Genomic DNA, 15791 nt, shown 5'->3' with positions numbered 1-15791 from the left:
GCATTTCCATAGGAGCTCCATACATTCACTTACAAAGGGATAAAAGCACATGGGCTTAATGTTAAGACTCCACCATCTGGGGTGGTAACGGGAGGATGGATTATATCACAATGTATCACACACACACAATCATGCACACATAGACATATGCACATGCATACACAAACATACACTCAACATACACTCATAGGACATGTATTGAGTGGACATTCCTTATCATACACAGACATTAAGCAGTGCACTGTGTATGAAAGCCTAGAAAAAGCAGCTAATAAACTATGACCAAAAACAAAACAAATGTAAACAAGCACAGCAATAAGTCTCAATATGCATAAGTAAATGGACACTTGTGCACATACAGACAGAGACTAAACCACAAAAGAAAAAAGGTAACTGTCACTCAAATGACACTAAACTGAGACTGGACAGAAATCCTGAAGAGAACACCAAAGATGACATGCTAAAATTTACCAGGGACCAAAAATCCCCACACATCTATTCTTGTTCTTTAATAACAATCTATATATACATGTATATGGCTTATACACTACATACAAAGGTATCATGCAGCCCTCAGAAACCATCTAGAAAATAAACTCTAGAAAAAAATAGAATAGAATAGAATAGAACAGAAAAGAATAGAACCAAACAGAATAGAATAAAAACAAGGAAAAGAACAGAAACAACAGAATAAGAAAGAAAAAAGAACAGAAGAAAATAGAATGAAACAAACAATAAAACACAATCATGAAACATAATACAAATAAAATGAGAAACAAAACAAACAGAATAAAATAAATAATAATAATAATAATAATATATAAAACTGAAAAAAACAAAAAAACAGAAAAGAGATTTAATAAAAAAGAAACATAGAAAATATAATTTTATTTTATAAAATAGAACCAACCAAGGAACAGAACACAACAAGAAAATAACAAAAGAATAGAATAACTATGAAAAAAAGAAACCATTAATTCTATTAAAATAATGGAGAAATCAAAATAAAATAGAACAGATCAAGAAACAGAACCGATAACAAACAGACATTACAAACTACTGCAGCCCTGTGGTGGTCTTATGTATGTAGAGAAACATCAGATTCACCTGCAAAGGATCTTCAGATGAAATTGAGCAAGTCTCACCTGTGATCTTGGCGGCCTTCTCCTCCTGGTTCACTCTGTTCTCTTCATCTTCCTCATTCTCTTCCTCAAAATCATCCAGATTACCAATATCAGCCTGCTTCATGCTCATCAGACTGGCCAGACTCTGCATATCTTCATCACTACACACAGAACGAGAAAGAAATAAAAGCATTCGTAGATGAGACACAGTACCCAGTTTTTGCATTTTCTGCACTCATTTTGAGGCAAAATGGATTTAAAATGGATTTAAATACAGTAAAACTGAGAATGGATTGAGAACTGTTCACTTTTTTCAGATAACACCTTCCCCAGATTTGAATAAAACACTGACAACTGTTAGTAAAGAGTGAATATGGCCTTCCATTCACTGTGCTGTTGTGTAAAAGCATTTGTTACACTGAAGGAGATGGACGGAAGACGAGAAGAAAGCCAGGTTGACAGAGAGAGTGAGCGAAAGATGAACGTGTAAACGAAATGCCCTTCATGGTCCTGCTCATAAGAGGCAGTGCAATACGGACATGCATTCCAGCCAGGGCATTCACAAGCACGGCGAGATAACGCTCCAAGATTAACTCCCTCTCTCCCTCCCAATGTCCCTGTCTTCTCCTTCTCTCTGTCTATCTCACACTTCTTTATGAATGCGGTCCATTCTTTCTTTGGCAGGCATGGAGCTTATTTGAACTTAAGTAATGGGGTTTATTTGTGTGCTGTTGACATCATTCCCATGGGTTAAGAGCGGTTACACTTCCGCCGCATAACCTCTGTCACACACGCCACAAAAGCCACACCAACACACGTATCTCGTATAGCGCAACGGTGAAATCACATACACTCATACACGCTTCTTGCTTCCTTTATTTAGAGGCAGGCAGAGATCAGAAAGAAAAAAAAAAGAGGGAAATGTGGATATTGCAAGACGAGTGAAGGAAAGATATTTACACTCTCAGGGCCAGTGGCTGGAAATATTCCATCTGACTTCTGTTTGTTGTGAGGCGCATGTCAAAAAGCAACAGCTCACGTCTGGGGCGACAGGGTTTGATTTCTTTTAGTGTATGCCAGGAGAACGTGAGACACAGCTTTAAATGCGTGTTTCCTGATATTTTCTGAACAACTGAACAATTTGCATTCTGGCACGCAAAGAGAATAGAAATAATAGAAAACATTCAATTGGAAATAATTATTTTTATACATCTATTCTATTTACTATAATAATAGAAATAAATATTCATTTATAGTAATCGAAATTTGACAAACTAAACGAAGATCACTCAAAGTGGCAATCGGAGAATCATATTACAGTACTGTATATCTTGGAATGCATGTTCTTAAAGCATGAACACTCTGTAGTGAATACTACCGCTCCATACTACATCTGGCATGTTGGCCATGTGGCCTACTACATTAGTCATTAGCCTCAATGGATAGTAATGCGTCCATTGAAAGCACACCTACAAAAAATCTGAGTATTTAAGCCACAGTCACACTAGACTTTGAGCATGATGTCGTGATGTGACATCATGCTCCACAGCATCTTTTTAAAAATCTTTTACTCCACTTTCCTGCAGCAATGCAGTTTTAAATTTATGTTCGTTTAATTCCACTATGAGGTCATGCTTTGATGTATCGATCTGCTGTTGGTCACATGCTTTCACATGATACGAATTCACAAGTCAGAGCTCACCAAGCCTACTTTAAACTTAGGAACACAGCAAAATGTGAAACTTTTCGCACGAGCTTGCGTTTCCAGACTGACGCATTCACATGAATATGAATGGAAGTCAAGGGAAACAAAAAGTGCAGTGTGACCACCCCTTTAGCTATACTACTCCTGACATATGTGACCCCGGACCACAAAACCAGTCATAAGGGTACATTTTTCGAAATTGAGATTTATACATCATCTGAAAGCTGAATAAATAAGCTTTCAATTGATATATGGTTTGTTAAGATGGGACAATATTTGGCAGAGATACAACTATTTGAAAATTTGGAATTTGAGGGTGCAAAAAAATCTAAATATTGAGAAAATCGCCTTTAAAGTTGTCCAAATGAAGTTCTTAGCAATGCATATTACTAATCAAAAATTAAGTTTTGATATTTTTCTGGTAGGAAATTTACAAAATATCTTAATGGTACATGATCTTTACTAATGATCATGATCTTTACTTTACTATCCTAATGATTTTTGGCATAAAAGAAAAATCAATCATTTTGACCCATACAATGTATTTTTGGCTATTGCTACAAACATATCCCAGTGACTTAAGACTGGTTTTGTGGTCCAGGGTCACATATTGCTTTTTGCATACTCTTAGTAGAGAAGTAGGAATATTCGTACTAAACAAGTGCATATTTGTACTAAATGAATAGCATCAGGCTTTCTCTATAAAACTCTACCTGTCAAAATCTTAAAGATCCTGTTTTTTTTTGGGGGGGGGGGGGGGGGGGGGGGGGGGGGTCATTTTTGTCAAGTTCTTCAATAAAAGAAATACATTATATATATCAAAGATAAAGCTCTTATATTATTTAGCCAAATAATAAATTAATTATACCCATTCAGATCAATTGGCAGAAGGAATGAGCATATATATGTGTGTAAAAGGCCTCTAATTCCCACACTGGCAAGAACATTCCAGAGAATGAAAGAGAGAACAACCTCACTGGGGTGCATATGAAGACAGGATGAAATCATAGAGGGAGAGGAAGAAAGGAAGGGATGAGGGGGGAGAGATCCAGGGAAAGAAATTCTGGGAATGTCAGGTATTATCACTCCCTGTCACTGAGGCAAAAAAAGAAAGAAATGCACAGAGAGAAAAGGAATAAGAGTGTAATTTGAAGTGGCAGCATTCCTTCAGGTTGGGTGTAATCAGCTGGTTTTAGATGGTGTAGTGGGCTGCTCTTACGTGGCTTTACCCTCTCGCAGAAAGATGCAGGACAGGGAGAACTGCAATGTTGCTGAAACCACTTTCTTGGACAGCGGCTTGAACTTGAGTTTGACGTCTGTCTGAGTGGGCATGGCACTGGCGTACTGCTTCATGTTAATGCAGCTGGTGGCCAGCGCTTTCCGACGACCCGACGGAGATTCCTAAAATAACACACACACACAAAAAACAGAGAGATGCTTATATACTTCTTAAGCTGCAAAAATAAAAATTGAAATAATTTACTACAATTGCTAACAACACAATACAAAAAGCCCACAGATAAACTGACATCAGTATGTTTTTAACAGTTTCAAACTCTAAGAATTTGCATATAACATAATAGCCCTATGGTGCTTTACTAAGGAAAAAAAACAATCAAAAAGAATGAATGAATGTTGCTAATCCTTACACATACGGGTAAAATCATCACCTGTTTTAACATGTTCAAAGCCAACACACACACTCACACCGGGGGAAACCGGCACTCCTGGAACATGTGCATACAAGTTTATATAGACAGTCTCAATGGAGTATAATAAACTCTGAACAGAATGATAAAAATTACAGCAAATAGAGTGACACTGAATTCTCTATGGTGAGATAAAGCTTCACTTTGATAACATCATGTCAACAACTTTTCAAACAAAGAAAGGTCACATTGAAAGTAAAAAGCCATTAATTTGCCTAAATCATTTTAATAACCAAACCAGGTATTAGTTCATCACCTCTAAGACCAGCAGAGTAAACATACCCATTCATAATGGTCAATGGCGCCCCCTGTAGGTAAAAGAACTGGAATATTCTAAACGGATTAGAAATGAAAGCTGAACAGACCATTACATTACTCTGCTATCCTAAAAAAAATAATAATAATGGTTTTTAAAAAATGATGATAGGAAAAGGGTTTGACACCAGCCATGTGCCAAAATGACTTTAGGGCGACAACATCTAAGAAAAACGGAACAAAACAAAACACTGGCCCACCTACACACTTTCACAATTTGCCAGATAGGTCGGAAACACAGTTGAAGACATTTCCTGACCTGCCTCCTCTTATTTAATAAAGCCAAATAAATATCATCACTTTTATTGTTTGTTCTTGAGGCATTTTCTCAGCTTGCTGACTAAGTATCAGCAATTTCCTCCCGGATGAAAGTACCACGCTCAACCTGTGAAACATGTTTTGACACCATCATACAGTGCAGGGATAGGCAATACAGAAACATATAAATAAACATCTCTCACTATTCTTCAGCCCTTTGATGATACTCCATACATTTATAAATATGGCTTAAATAAAAAAAAATAATAATAATAATTAGAGGAACATTTTAATAAAACAGCCAGTATATTTAATGATAAATTCAAGAAGTAAAATACTGTAAAAGTTAAAGATCATCAGTTTCCCCATTTAATTTCACCAATATTAATACCTATTAATAAATAGAAATATTGCAAAATTAATCAACAAATTGTTACGAAAACATTTGCCACTAATACATTCATTTGTTAACATCTAAATACAAATTAAATTACAGAAAGAGAAAGGGAGGGAAAGAGAAAACTATTTAGAAAACGAATAATTTGTTCTAATCATATAAAAGCTATTTTAATCTACCAATTAAATATTTTTCATAATTGAATCATTTAATTAGTATATACAAAACAAATGTTTAATACAGAGCATTCTTTTATGAACGTATTTGAGTGAAAACTATTCACTGAAATACAGTCATGAACTGGTTAAAGAATCAGTTCACCTAAACTGACAGTTCGAACACTGGAAATGACTCAAACAAGAAACATAATGGTCTAATTATTTCTTTTTTAATTTTTACACATTTACACTATGTGCAAGTTTCTTCTCTCGCTGTAAGCCATTATTTGGCCTTCTTTTCAGCAAGCACCTTTCACTTCAAGCTTTCTCTATGGGCGAGATATATTTTTCTGTCTTTTATGCTCTCTTCACTTTTATCTCATCAGGCCTGTTGCGCAGAATAATCCAAAACAAAATGAGCAGAGAGAGAAATGAAGGCCCTGTGTATAACCTCTCAAAGAGCCTGCATTCATACACCTGCCTGTGTGCATATGTGGAGCGACTTCATATAGATCTCCAGATAGAAATCTCACTCGCAGGCGCATGAGTGCGTGTTTGCATGTATCAGTGGTCCCGCAGGTAAAGAGGAGCCCTTATCAGAGCAGTCTCAGGAAGACTGAAATGCAGAGAGCTCAAGAGTGACTATTTTCGCCTCAGAAATGCCTCAATACAGCTCCATACACAGGACACAAGGTCAGCACTCACTAACCCTTCTTCCAGTTTGCTGAAGGTGATTAATCTGAGCGAACGGCACCGACGAAGAACACCCCACGAGCCAGCGGCTGAAACACAGACAAAGATGTAAAGCGCCCGAGCGCTGACCCAATCAAAACAAGAGTGCCGCCTGCCAATCTCGCACCCAGACAAATTACCCACAATCTCCCACTCCAGTTGGGACGGGAGACGGTCCTTTGCGACTCCTTCAGTAAATGAAAATGATAAAAGGGAGAAGAAAACCTGCATCTAAGATTCAAAACCGCTCGCCGACGAAGCCACTTGACATTTGTGTTGACATTTGAACCCCTGTTGAATCGGTCGGAAATACAGCATGTCATCCCTGAAGAATCCAGCGCTCCAAAGCGTGTCTTATCGCTGAGATTATGCACTGGCATTATACCGAGCTAATAGTGCATGTAGGTCCTTTATGAATGAATTTCAAAATGCATCAAACACTTAAGAAGGATTTAGTCCTTCTCCGAAAAAATACTTAAGAATATGCAAATATGCGGGGAAGAATTAGGTTTAACAGATTTGACGAGCGCAAACAATGAGGGTGTTCTTTTCCCTGGCTGCTGGTGTCAATCAAAACCCCAGATTACCGTCCAGGGTTATGACAATGTGTAAAATGAAAAGAGACAATAAGGCACTTTTAATTTATCACAGGGATATGACTATCAATACACAGCTTTTGTACCCACAGAATTGCTAAATACCTGGCGGAGAGTGGAGATGAATGTGCCAGGGTGGCTGAATGCTGCCCCCTGCTGCTCCCTTAAGGAGCATATCACCCTACACACACACACACACACACACACACACACACACACACACACACCAACATAGACTCTTCTCTTTCTGAGAGAAGAGTGTCAAACTGAAGTGTTTAAAAACTGAATAATAAACATAATACATTTTTAGTCAATTTTGACTACATATTGTGGAAAACGTTAACTGTACGTATGCTTTATTAAAGTTTTGTGCATATCCTGCAAAATATCTTTAAACCACCATCACCATTTAATCCCAAAGCAGACACATTTAAACCAAAATGTCATGATTACAATATAAGCATTATATTAGTTGCCTAAAGTTGTTATTGGGAATTGAAATGAAACAAATAAAATTAAAGACTAGACACTAAATGTAAACTTAAAAATGTAGGAAATTATATTGCCTTGGCAATAAGTAAATCAGTCAGTAAAATTATAAAGTACTAAAATTAATAAACAAAATATTTAAATTTTAAATAAAGCTAAATAGAAATATTAACAACGAATAAAACTGACAAATTAAACTTACTCAAATTTAAATAAAAATATAAAAAGCTAATTTAAAATATTAATAAAATATTATGATGCTATACTATGACAGTATATAAATCCTACTAAAACAACACTGCTGCATACTATATGTGCAGTTCAATGTCTACATTGCAATTCTGTATACAAATTCAAAATGGCAAGCCTATAGAAATTATATATACATTTACAACTAAAACTATTTACAACAATGAAAATGTTTTTTGCCCAACTCCAGTTGACATGTTTGGCATTTTCTGAAAGCACAACACCATTAACTGTAAAACAAGATGTTCTGCAGTAATAAGCGATTAGAAACATTACTCTGGATGACATCCATGGTGCCATGGCATGTTTGGGTTGTCTACAGTTTTCCCAAAGTATCATGGAAATATTTGCCTGTGACCTGTGCTTAAATGTTTGTTTTGTTAACACGATGATAATCCAACACCATGACTGAGAGGACAGCATACATAATACTTCAAATGACGACTATATTCAAGATTTCCCATCTGCGTGTATGAGTGTGTGTTGTGTATTTGTGTGTCCCTGTTAGAGGAGAACACCACCAAACCCCTGCAGGCTCTCACACCTAAAGTGAACCTCTAACTTCCTTTGACTGACATTTCCAGAAAGCCTGAGGAAGAAAGGGGTGCGACCGAGAGCTACATCCACTTTAGGGTGTGTATGTGTGTAGTGTTTAGGTGGGTGGAAGTCCCAGCTGTCCCAGTATTGATCCACAGCTGGTGCCAGTATGGGGGGTGTGGGTCAGGGCTGTGGGGTTTCCTTCCCAACACACAGACACACACACAGAGCAGAAGAAGAGGATGAAGAGAAAGAGTGATGCTAGGTTAAAAAAAAGGACAACTTCTGATTCCGAATCAAGTCAGAATTTGTATAGTATTTTAACTTTTGTCTGTTTCATTCCCAAATATTGGCTCACAGAACCGGTTCTCGGTTCCCAACCCGAGATGATCCCTGAGGGGATCAGAAATGTAGCTCTACAAAAAAAGATGTATCAACACTGAGGGTGTTTGAAAGAAATGGGCCACAATAGGCTTTTCCATCAATAAATGCCAGTTGCGAGTTTCTGCATGAACGCGGAGCCGAATATAAATATATAAAGGAAGAGACAAAGAGGGAGAGGACGGATGACACATTTTCAGTTGGCATCACCCAAGGCATATTTCTGTCTGTCATCACTCATCTGTTGTGATTCAAATGTGATTTCCCCAAATTGTCATTGAGTGGCGCTCACACACACAGATTAGGGGTAGTGTCATTATTTGTGGGAATTGTTATTGAGGGTAGGGCCGGTGGCTGGGGGATTGCCATTGTTCCAGCTGAACATAAAAGACGAGCAAAGCCAACAGACCAAGACTTATGGAAATCAAAAATAATACCAGCCACCAATATAATAAAAGAGCCCAAAACAATACCAGCCTATTATAAAAGAGAGGATGAGAAGATGCCAGCTTAATACCTTCAGAGAGAGACAGAGAGAGAGTGAAATCACAAAAAGCTGTGCTCAAATACTGGAGATGTTGTTTCTGCAGCATACCCACGCTGGGACACCGCCTGGTGCCTATGAACGCACAAAACAACAACAGAAAATAAATCTCTATCCACAACCCACCAAACCCTGTGACCTACAGTCTCTTTCAGGCTCTCTGATGAAGGACAAGCATCCGCTGCCAAAATGACTCTTAAACATCACATACACCAGGCCCGTGAAAGATCAGAAAACTCAACTTAAGAGTGTGTTAAGTTTTCGTATAAAAAAGACTTTAGCAGTCTGCCTATTTCTTTCTCTCTCTCTGTGTTTATTGGTATGACAATATTACATTTGTATGCAAAGATAGTTGCAAACAGAAAAGTAAAAATGGAGCAAACTGAGTAAATAAGCAATTAAAATAAAGTAAGGATAAGTAAAATAATTAAGTATTTTAAAAAGCAATCTAATAATAAAGTAACACTTTAGAATAGGGACCAATTCTCACTATTATCTAGTTGCTTATTAGCATGCATATTACTAGCATATTGGCTGTTTATTAGTACTTATGACTGTGGTAGGACCCTTGCTGTCTATGGAGGGTCACTCAGAGAGCTCCCAGATTTCATCAAAAATATCTTAATTTGTGTTTTAAAGATGAATAAATATCTTATGGGCTTAGAACAACATTATGGTGGGTAATTAATTACAGAATTTTCATATTTGGGTGAACTATCCCTTTAATAGTTAGTTAATAGTGAGAACTGGTCTTTAAAATAAAGTGTGACCAATAATGAAATAATAAAGTAATGAGTAAAAATAAAAAATAAAAAAATATAAAATGGCCACATTTTAAAGTCACAAAGCCTGTTCCAAAAATTATTATTATTTATTTATTTTTTGCTCTGTCCCCCTCTCTTCCATCCTCTCAGTTATAAACTGTGGGCCAAAAAAAAAAAATACTGCTCTGTAAACACCTCCAACACTGCAGCATTCCAGCACACACACAATGTACACCAGAGAGACAGGTAAGCACACATACACACACCAGAGAGACAGATTTATTGGATTAACACCCAACATCCCATTTTTAAAGCTGCCAGCTCATCAGTTTCCCCCTCATATGACCACACACACACACACACACACACAGCTGTAATTATATCGACAGCACTAACTTAAATTAATGCTCAGTGAGTCCATCACTGGTATAAAGGAGACCGTTATCAGTACTGGGAGGAAAAACGCTGTGTGTGTGTACCTTCTGAGAGAGCGGACAGTTACCCTGTTTGACAGAAGAAATCCATCATAATCAGTTATTTTAAGTGCAGCACTTGCAGACTTTAGCCCATGAACTAACCACTGGATAACACTATTTTAGAGCCGATAAGGGGAATTACAGATGTGTGTGTTAGTGCCAGAGAGCCAATTGCCACAACACTAAAGCCAGTGACAGTTAAATTCTACAACAGGTTTATCATGACAAGCTAAGCTCACTGTCAGGTTAGGAGATGAAAAATGGATGGGAGGAAAAAAAAAAAAAATAAAAAAAAATCACAATATGCATTGCAGAGTAAATTGACAAAGCGACTTTGGTTTTGTTCAACACACAACATTCAGAGTCTTTAATAATCAATCTGCGAGCGCTCCGAGTCTGAAGGAATCTCAGGATCAGAGCTGCAGTAAGAGCTTCTGTCATGCTGTCGTAAAGTAGGTTCTATGGCAGTAGCGTCCCACAGGCTTTGAGGGTCGTATCTGTGTTGGCTCTTGAGTTTTAAGCCGTTTAATACTGACATAATAGGTTTAATCCATCACACAGAGTCTATGGTTTTAAAAGAGTTTAAGTAACAGAAGATACTTTACAGAGTACCTGCCTGAATCAAATTATGCTCAAACAGACCGTTAATTAAACCGACGTCATCCCTCTTTTCTTTTCTTGCATATACACTACTATTCAAAAGTTGTTGCTTTTTTAAATCTTCATTTTCACCAAGGCTGCATTTATTTGAACAAAAATACAGTAAAATTGTAAGTGTTTTATATTTAAATAAATCTTTAAAAAAAAAATATTCCTTTGATTGCAAAGCTGAATTTTCAGCAGCCATTACATTTCAGAACATATTACAAATTCAACTCACACACCCAAATTCATGTGAAAGATTACAGGTTCTCTCTCCTTCTGTTTTTTATTTTACTATTCCCATTTTCGTGTTTTCAGATGTCCATACAAGATACTGGATGAGCGTTGTTTGTTTGCATTGTGCTTATCATGCTAGGCGTCCGTTCTTCATGAACCAAAACTAGCAAAGCAAAACAAAACAAAAGTAGACAGACTCAAGTAATGGTAGCTGAAAACCAAAAAAAAAAAACACACAGAGGGATTAAACGCTTTAAAAATCGCTTTTTTCAACTGCATTGACCGAAACATGCAACGGCCATGAATCACTCGCAGATGTTTAATACACTCCAGTGCTTTAACCCTAAAAGAGCGGATTACATTTGAGAAAGTATGCAAAGAGAGATCAGACGTTTTAGACCACATTAGCATTATGTTTGCAGTGTTGATATCATTGAATCTAACAATACTAATGATCTGACTGGTATCCGACCATAACCACGCAGATGGGGATGGGGATGGTATTGTAAGTGCAGTCTGAGATAGCAATCTGGAGAAAGAGAAAGGGGGGGAACACCTATAGGTCAAGCTTGTGGATAAATATTTGGCTTTGAGGAATATTTTTCAGAGCCACTAAGATCTGTCTCCATCAGCAGGCACCATCTTAAGAAGAAAGAGAAAAATAAATACGGCAGAGATGCGGGGGAAGAGATAGAGATGGGGGGACATACGCAGAATGAAGGGGGATAAAAAGAAATGGGAAGGCAGGCAGGTGAGGAAGGATGGACAACAGTCTTAAAAAAATTGAAAGAAAAAACTGTGGACAAAGAATGAAGGAGCGCGCTCATATGATGTTACAGCTCTAAGCCCAAATAATAACAAAGCAGTACAGAAATGCAGCACACACACACACACACACACACACACACACACACACACACACACACACACACACACACACACACACACACAAAGTGTCCTGAGAGAGTCTGTGTGCAGCAGTGTGACCTCAGAACTGAGAAACAGATTAACACATGTGTGCATGTTTATTCCTGCTTCCATCTCACAGTAGAGGGGCAAAACAAAGAGTGTTTCTGTTTTGGATATCTTTGCTTGTGTATGTGTGTGAGGTGGGATTAGAGTCGACTGTGACCTTGCCTTACATCTGATCTCCATCCCGGTTAAGAATCCTGTTAATCTGACAGTCAAACACACATATACAGACTCCGAAATGAACTCTCACAACGGCCGATGCTAAGTGAATTGAAAACATTTACCAGCCATAAAAAAATAGTTCATAGCAGAATTTTAGTACAAAAAAGGGGGGAAAACTTGTAGTTTTATATACACACTACTGTTCAGTTGTTTTTTGTTTTTTTTAAATAAATACTTTTAAGCAGCAAGGATGCATTAAATTGATCAAAATTGAGAGTAAAGACATTTATAATGTTACAGAAGATTTCGATTTCAAATCTTTTGAATAACCTTCTCATAAAAGAACTCTGAAAAAATTATCACCGCTTCCACAAAAATATTATGCCGTTTTCAACAATGATATTAATAAGAAATGTTTCTTGAGTACCAAATCAGCATATTAGATTGATTTCTGAAAGATCATGTGACATTGATGACTGCAGTAATGGATGCTGAAAATTCACATTACATTATAAAATATATTAAAATAGCAAAACAAATATTTGAAAATGTAATATGTAACAACATTACCAGTACATTTGATCAAATAAATTCAGTCTTTCTTTAAAAACATTAAACCATACCGACCCCAAACTTTTGATTATTAGTGTATAAAATACAAAACACTGAAAATACAACTTGCTTATCCCCTTTTAAACTTCTAGAGCACTTGAGCATGGTATACACACACACACACACACACACAGAATTCTGTATACATACACACACATACCATGAAAGATCAATATCTGTACCTAATGCTCTCAGTGTCGCTGTTGGTTGCTCATATTGCATAAACAAAGTTTGTTTTACTCTCCATCAACAAGAAACCAGCAGACTTTCTTTAAAGGTCCAGAAGAACGTTGGAATTGAGCGATGGCCACTTAATCCTGGAAAACTGTTAAAATCATACTTTTCTGTTAAAATTAATAGGGCCGTTTAAAATTTAAAAAAAAAAAAAAAAAAAAAAAAAAAAAACTTTAGCATCCCTATTTTTACATCTAAGATTACCTCATTCAACAACACTATATTCAAATTAATATTTAAAAGCACTAAACATCTAATGAAAATGTTAAAAGAAATCTTTAGTAAAACTCAAAATATACATTTTATTCTGTACATTATAATGTTATAATGCCTGAATTTACTTGGAGAATTTAAAACAATTTGATTTAGTTTTTAAGCATTTTATTCTTAATTTATGTAGACAATTTTTTAAATCTACTATTTATTAGTTAGCATTCACAACATGAAATCAAATGTTGGCGCATCCCTGGATTTGACCAAAATGAAAATTAGACTCAAACATCAACTACAGAACAGCTTGAGCACACTAAATGGGGACAAATTCACTTAAAATAAAATAAAATAAATCCCCTATAAGAGCGCACAGGTTAATATCCCATTTAAAGTGAAATCCATGCGCGTCTGAGGCTCTGATCTGACAAAATTACACAAAGCAAAGCAGCAATAAAAGTTGAGAGCCAGTTATATTCAGTTCAGATTAATCCCTAGAGAGACACACACAAACTTTTCTATTTCATTCTCCACACCAGCTTTGCTCAGCATGCCTGGCTGGGTGTCTGAATTATTCTGTGTGGTCTCCAGAGAAGCGCAGGACCAGGGGCAGCGCGAGGACCAGTAGCCCACGTAATGTGCTCCTGACGCAGACGCAGCCGCGGCGAGGACCCCTGGGCAGAGGACAACTGATGTGGAAATTACTTTAAATGTTTTGGACGAAGTCCACAAAAGGCAGCAGATCACCAGAAAGAGAGAGAGAGAGAAAGAGAAAGAAAAGAATAAAAAAAGAATGATGGAACGATAGAGCAGAAGCAAGATCAATCAATGTTTGAACAACAGGAAGTGAATCATTCTGGTTTGACAAAGTGTCTTTCTTATTCTATCTTGAAATGTACACATTTATTTTCACATTGTTTCATCTTTCCTCTTATTCCTGCTTTCTAATCCAGGACATGTAAACATAACCTATTTGTAGTCAGTCACGTGCTGCTCTCTAGTGGCTGGAGGAGGAAATGAGCAAGAAATAGTTCCTCCAATATGAAAATTTTAGGACTCTTCAACACTTTTCCATACAGCAACAGTACACAGAGTAAATGATGACAGAATTTTGGAATACTCCTTGTACAACTCTGCTTTTCCATTATCCATTTTTCCATTATGCACCTTATAAGAAACTTCTCAGATAAGTCCAGAATAAGACTACATTCTTGCTAGTCTGCAATTTTGAAAATGGAAAACAACAATTTCCACAAATGCAAAACTACAGAAACAAACTACAGACACAACTCTGCAGGTTTAAACCCAGAGTTAAACCGAACACAAAACTGATATAAGGAATAAAGACTGAAATGGCTGGAAATGCTGCCACTGTTCTCTCTCAAACACACACACACATATACACACAGTGTGCCAAATAGGGCAGCTCAAGGGGCTTTGAAGTCAGTCTGTCTTGGAATGCTCTCTTCTCCTCTCCGGGCTTTATACTCCTCTCTTTCTATCCCTCTCTCATTCTACCTTCTGTTTTCCTTCGTTTCTCACAGCAGGCAGGAGCACGGCAGAATGAACCAGTGTGTAGAGCAAAAATGGTTTTTTTTTTTCGATTGTCAAAAAAAAATTACGCGTCATGATGATAATTGCACAATTGCACAAACATGCTACAGATGAAAATATGTTACTGACTGTATTTCTGCTAATAGATTTTTATATGTGTGAAAAAAAAAACATAAGTTTTACCTCAAAATGTCTCATTTTCAAACTCAAAGTCAAAACTGGTTGGTTACCAACATTCTTCAAAATATCTTTTGTATTCCACAGAAGAAAGAAATACATAGAAGCCTGGAACAGAAATACGAGGAACTATCCATTAATTGTTCAAACATTTTTCCTAAATTTTTTATATGTGTGTTTTAAATTTTGTTTTGTGTTTGTTTTGTGTTTTTTATGACTTTTTCTGTCATTTTGTACTATTTTTGTAATTTAATTTTTCTTTTTGTTTTATTTTTGTTTTTTAGTTTGTTATGTTAACTAAAAAAAAAAACTAAACAACTGCAAGTTATGAACTAAACAACTGCAAAAATGCGGACAGAGAGAGTCTGTGGGAGATGGGAGTGTTTATGTTTGTGGAAGGAGGAATTCAGTAAGTTTGTGGGAACCTGGTGTATGTGGATCTCTTCTAATCTCAATGCTGGTGTCAGATGACAGGCATGTCTTTGATCCGTCTGTTATTAGTGAGGTGTGTATGGACAAGAGGAATTCAGATATTACGCTTTGTGTTCTCACTCTCC

The 15791-nt window shown here is 36.7% G+C and overlaps 1 protein-coding gene across 5 annotated transcripts in view; it reads right to left on the bottom strand.

The window, feature by feature from the left end:
• LOC109072985 (EH domain-binding protein 1-like) overlaps window positions 1-15791 on the bottom strand; it is a 126456-nt gene that overhangs the window by 85011 nt on the left and 25654 nt on the right. For all 5 annotated transcript variants that reach the window (XM_042742256.1, XM_042742257.1, XM_042742259.1 and 2 more), the window contains exons 6-7: window positions 4049-4230; window positions 1146-1285 (exon numbers count right to left, since the gene is read on the bottom strand). In XM_042742256.1, coding sequence (XP_042598190.1) covers window positions 1146-1285; window positions 4049-4230 — 322 coding nt within the window. The remainder of the gene's footprint in view (window positions 1-1145; window positions 1286-4048; window positions 4231-15791) is intronic.

This window comes from Cyprinus carpio, chromosome B17 (assembly GCF_018340385.1).
Source record: "Cyprinus carpio isolate SPL01 chromosome B17, ASM1834038v1, whole genome shotgun sequence".
In the NCBI taxonomy this organism is placed as follows: Eukaryota; Metazoa; Chordata; class Actinopteri; order Cypriniformes; family Cyprinidae; genus Cyprinus; species Cyprinus carpio.
Note: the sequence above shows the minus strand (reverse complement) of the source record. Positions and strands in the feature narration are given on the sequence as shown.